We start from the raw sequence: 6,000 nt of genomic DNA, 5'->3' as shown, positions 1-6,000 counted from the left end.
TATTTTAAAAGTTATACTATTTAATAGTATTTTCTTTTAATTATATTATTTATTTTATTTAGTTATAATCTTTTTTACTTTAATAAACTCTACTTTAACTCTTTAATAAACTCTACTTTTATTTTATAAGACTATATAAATTTTTAATTAACTCTAGTATAGTTTATTAGTATATTACTATTAATTAATTACTTTTTACTTTATTTATCTATTAGCTTTATAAACTATATATCTTAGTATAGCTACTATACTACCTACTTTACTTTCACTAGTATTAGCTATTTTACCTTTTTTTCTAGTAAATTTTCCTCCATTATCTATATGCCCATCTAACCCCTAAACCGTTCTCTAATCTACTAAAGAAAGCAATAAACGTGACTCAAAAGCAAGTTCACCCGTCCGGGCTGGGTCCCCGCTAATGCCACACAGCACCAATCTAGACACCAGAATCGTCCTGGTGAACGGCGTTGGCGTCCTGGTACGCCCTCCACCCCGCGCATGTCTTATCGAGCGCCCCCGTGTCCGTGAGGCCCGCTATCTCGCTCCGCCGCTCGATGAACTGCAGCGCGAACCCCTCGCTGACGTGGAAGCCGATGTGGCAGTGCATCAGCCAAGCGCCCGGGTTGTCCGTCTCGAAGCCGAGGACGAGGTAGCCTGCGCCTGGCAGGACGGCCGTGTCTCGTCGCAGCGGGTTATTAGTGTTCAGCGGGGTGATGCCGGGCACGTAAACGCCAGTTCCTTGGGCGAGGACGAAGAAGTCGTGGCCGTGTAAGTGGACTGGATGGGGGATGGGCAGCAGGGTGTGTATGACGACGTAGAACATAACGTTGGCGTCGGGCAGTTCGATGACTCCGTCGTTCCTCTCGAATGCCGTCTGCCCGTTCAGGACCTGCGTGAGTGTCGGGTTCCGCCAGTCGACTTCCATGGAGGTGCCGTTCAAAGTCCACATGTAGAAGTTGTTTTGCAGCTCTAGGGCGACGGACTGGGACGACTTCTCGGCAGTCGCCAGGTCTCTGGGGCTTTTGCTGACATGGGGCACAATGGTTCTGTGCTCGCTTTCATCGCTACACGATGGGAGGTATTCGTAAGAACTGGTCGACGGCGTCGACGGGGCATTGCCGTAGTAGACAATGCCTCGGATTTTCTCTGGATTGTTGTTGAGGGAACAAGGGAGTTGAGGAATTGCGCGTATCCAAAAGTTGTCGGCACGCTGGCCTTGGTCGGCAGTAACAATGACATCGTATCGCTGGGCAATAGCTATATCAATGACGGTGGTGTTATACGGCTGGACGGGGACAAGATCGACGGCGATGACGGTCATATGGTGATTGTCTATCATGAACTTGAAGTGCGTGTCGATAGCGGCGTTAAGAAGCCGGAGACGATATGACTTCCCAGCTTTAAATTGAACAGTGTGTCGCTTGCCGCCCGCGCCATTTGGGTTGACATTAACACCGTTGATCAGGCCTGAGTCCTGGAAAGGGGGGATGAGGTGGCGCTTGGAATAAAAGGCCAGCTGGTCGACAGTGTTACGGCTCCAGTCGCTCAGAATCAGCGGACCGAGATCCTCGTCGTAGTTTTCCGTTGCAGGCCCGTTGATGACAATAGCACCGTAGACGCCCTCCCACGCCTGGACGGCAAAGTGCGAGTGATACCACGTAGTGCCGTACTGTTCGGCCCTCCACGTGTACGTCTCCGTCTCCCCAACTGCAGTAGGACACTGTGTTATTGAAACAACACCATCCGCCTGGTTTGTGTTTCTCTGACGAATGCCATGGAAGTGAACGCTGGTCCCATTCTTAGAGGTAGTCAGCTTGTTTGATACATGGACAACGACGGTATCGCCCCAGTCAGCAATGAGCGTCGGCCCCGGAATGCTTCCGTTGACGGCTGAAATACAGAGCTTGTTAGTATTCACTTCACCTGATGGCCCAGTTGGCTTAGCCAGAAACTCACCAATGGCAGGTCGAGTGAACCCATCAGGGGAGACGACAGCATCTGTAATTTCAAGCCAGTATTCCCTGGTGACGCCCGTGTCGGGAATTTGGGCTGTATAGTCGGTATCAACAGAGTAGTTGCACCACTTGGAACGTGTTGTAGGTGTGTTGCCGGCGCAGGGGTCGCGAGGGTACAGCTTAGATGTAGGTGAGGCCGAGATTGCGCTGAGCAGGAGAGCGGCCACTAAGGAGAGTGATTTCAGCATGTTTGATAAAGCTTGGTGCGCGAAGATACTATTGTACATATCATCATTAATATGCTGTCTATACGTGAACTTTATAGTAATTCCAGTTCCCAGAAGCCCCGGTTGAAAATACGTCGCATGACCAGTCGCCATCATCTGCCGCCAAAGATTACCAATTCCTGCCGAGTGTCTGCTCGTGTAATAGCCAGGATTCATATCACGACATGCGGCCGCCGCAACCGTGCACTCTCCTTCTCGCCTGGGTCAGGGCTAGCTGAGGCAGCTCGGGAGGCTGGGTCATCTAGGGCTCTGGTGATCTCCAATGTCAGCTTTGCCAAATCCCCGAGTGATTGCCGATAGCTCCACTACTCTGAACTTATTCGCAATCTAGCAACTCGTTGTGACCATGGAGCCTGTGGTTGGAGTCGAGCCTGAAGAAAACAGAGATGGATACCACTAATCCACACAACGGTCATATAGCAACGCCGGTGGTCTCTAGTCTAGATGACTCATTTTTTGCTATCAACCAAGTGGGTAAAGCTTGCGAAAGTGCCCTCCCCTGGCCCGTCTACATACGAGCTCGCAGTTAGACGAGACTATTCAATTTAAGGTTTGCCTCGCAGGGCAACTCTTGACAGTCACGTCCAGCGCGGGCCGGGCCTGATTATGATACTAACCACTGCACTCCTTCGCCGAGCGGTCGATGGTATCCCTTTCCTTCAACACCACGTCGCGCCATCACGAGCACCAGCAGAGTCACTGCAAAGAGGACCGCGTGCCTCATCGAGCTACGTGTGGAGAAGAATTCCACTGCGGCTGAGAGTTCGTCAATCTTGTGACAAGATTTCCCTAATGATTACCTTAACAGCCGGTCGTAGGTCTACGGATTCTTGCGCAGCTTTGGCAACCCGCTTGGAAGAATATCAAAGCTGGAAGCTGCTGCTCACCGCTACGCTATCCCAGGAGGGTAAGTAGGAAGCGTTAAAAGTGTTAAGCATCCAATAACAAACCAATGTTCACAACATGGCGTGAACTTAAACTCAAATCAGCCAATAGTCCTAGTGAATAACCATATGGTCAGGAGTGTCTATAAGCCGCCTTCACGCGTCGGCACCTCCTCACACCTTCACCTGGTCGGGAGCCTGCTCGCCCCGGTCCTCGTCGTCAGCCACCGTTGAGAACTGGTACTGCTAATAATCCGCTACTAGGTCGATAACATGGAACTCGGCCTCGGTAAACTTCATCTCGTCCTTGTCCTCGCTCGTGTACTAGCTATCTAGGGTTACTCGGAATAGTAATGTATTAGTTCTAGCCCCGTGAAAGATAGGAGCCGTTAGTACTATAAAGTAGATATACGCTATTAGGTAGGGAAGTAATAAAATCCTATAGATTAGCTATAGAATAATTCTATAACCTACACTTTATTTAACCTAGTATTAAAATTAAGATATAAAAGTTAATTTTAATATATATAATAAATTAAATACTTAAATCAAAAAAAAGAATACTATAAATTATAGTAAAAAGATTTTATTATTAAATTAATTATTAAATTAATAAGAATAGTAATTTTAAAAGAAAATTATATAAAAAATAAATAATATAATTAGTTTTTAATTAATTTAATAATAGTTTTAAGTTTTATTTAATTTTATTATAATAAAAAAGTAACTTTTCATAAATCTTAAAAAGAAAAGTACTTTAATTTAACTATATACTTACTATAAAGTACTTATAAAGTAGTTATAAGAATTATTCTTCTTCTTCTCTACTATTTTACTATAAGTTCTCTACTATATAATAGTATTCTTATATATACTCCTTCTAAGTAATACTCTCTCTCCTTATAGATTCTATATGCCCCTAGTAACTCTATAGTATACTCTCTATATTTAGGCCTCTATATATATCCTTAATAAACTACTCTCTCCTTTAAGGTATTATTCTTAATATATTATCCTTTTTTACTCTTATTTAATATGAACTTATTTATCTTTATTATATAATATACTTTCTTCTTTCTTTTATTCTTCTTTTTATTCTTATTAGATTTTTTTATATTTACTTATTTTTTATTCTTTTTTATTTATTAATTATTATATAGTCTTTATTATAATAATTATATATTTAATATAATACTATTTACTTCTTTTCTTTATTTTTATTCTTTTATATATTTATTTATTACTATTTTTCTATTTTATATTTATACTTTTAGTTTATTAATAAATATCCTCTTTTTACTCTCTCTTTTCTATTCTTTTCCCTCCTTTTATAATCCTCTTTATTACTATATATACTCTATAATCTACTCTCTTTCTTACTATCTTTTTACTATTATTCTATAGTATACTATATACTTTTACTATTTAATCCTATAATTTATTAGTAGTTTAAAAGAGTTAGGATTATTACTATATAATAAAATCTATACTTTTTAAGTTTACTAATTAAACTCCTAATCTAGTATTCCTCTATATACTCTTATATAGTACTTTTCTTTTTCTTTTTTTCTTTTTTCTTAGTTACTTTTTATTTATTATATTCTTTTTATTAATCTACTATTTTATTAAAATAATTATTCTTTTAATTCTATTTACTTTCCTTCTATAAACTTACTATTTATTTTACTTTTTTTATTATTATTTATTATACTAAATACTAATATACTTAATATTACTATTACTATTAGTCTATAAGAGGAGAATACTAGTAGTTCTACTATAAACACTCTATATTATAATAAGGCTTTTATTCTATATTCTAGTTTTATATAAGTTAGCCCCTTCATAGCCTTATATTAACGTCCAGCCGACGGCATACATCTTATTTAGACGACACAGACACAGCTCCCTACAGACGAAGCGGTCGATGTGCGGGTTGATGTGTTCCGTGTCCGGCTGCCAAGTTCCAGCAAGTTAACGAAACGCCTACCTAGCCCCACTAACAGCCGTGACGGGTATGGTAGGCAAGTCTTCGGCGAAATAAAAATCTGTATCTGTACTGGCCGCCGGAGCCGCACCGTACCTAATCATCCGAATCATCGATAACTACAATTCAGGTGAGCCGTAGCGTAACTTCTACGGTGGCAGTTAAGGGTGGAGCAAATCACGGGCTAGTGCGATATTGTTTGCTTGTTCATCCTGCAGCTGACCTAGTAAATCTAGGAGTGGTCATCCGCGTCCTCGTCTGTGTCCGCTCTTTCCCTCGTCCTGCGAGACTCCCCACTCATTTGAACGTACGCCACGCAAGCTTTCCCGTCCACCTCGAAAATCCCGTCCACCTCTAACTCCAGTCTCTACTGTTTCCTCTTCGCTCGCACTCTATACACTATTTCCGCTTCTTCCGTCACTCCCCCCTCCGCTCTGGGTACCCTCCCCTCGTTGACCCTGTCGCCCACGTTAGCTTGAAATCCCACAGCCTTTTCTTGTTCGTCATCAGCGTTTACCTTGACCGCTGCCTGCGCCGAGCGGTTTCGACTGTCTGATTGACGAAGCCGCTTAATCAGCAGCTCGTCGCCATTCATCTCCATCTTACTTTACTCATCCAAATCATCTGCCTTTTCCAACCGCACGCCATTCTCTACCCCAGCCCTAAGCCCCTTCTTCTCTTCTAGGGACCTCGCCGCAGCCAGCCCCCGCCCAGCCCCCGTTACTGTCGTGGCTCGTCGTCCTTTTCCTCCTACCTTTACAACTTGCTGAACCTCCACTCGACAATCGCCATCACCCGCTGTAAGTCGAGCTCTTTCGCGCCTCTACCTTCTGTCCCTCCTGTCACATCGTTGTTCACATCGTGGTCGCCGTTAGCGTCTGCGCGAG

General features: G+C 42.9%; 1 protein-coding gene across 1 annotated transcript; it reads right to left on the bottom strand.

Annotated features, from left to right (window-relative positions):
- Window positions 1-436: 436 nt before the first annotated feature.
- Window positions 437-2,203, bottom strand: ISF_08857 (Cupredoxin; the record flags this gene model as incomplete). The annotated part of the gene is made up of 2 exons (XM_018852460.1): window positions 437-1,890; window positions 1,957-2,203. 2 exons carry the CDS (start codon window positions 2,201-2,203, stop codon window positions 437-439), a joined length of 1,701 nt encoding a protein of 566 aa, XP_018700420.1.
- Between the last annotated feature and the right edge of the window lie 3,797 nt (window positions 2,204-6,000).

Source organism: Cordyceps fumosorosea (genome assembly GCF_001636725.1).
Source record: "Cordyceps fumosorosea ARSEF 2679 chromosome Unknown scaffold_36, whole genome shotgun sequence".
NCBI classification, from domain to species: domain Eukaryota; kingdom Fungi; phylum Ascomycota; class Sordariomycetes; order Hypocreales; family Cordycipitaceae; genus Cordyceps; species Cordyceps fumosorosea.
The sequence above is the reverse complement of the archived record's forward strand: the minus strand, read 5'-3'. Positions and strand labels throughout refer to the sequence as shown.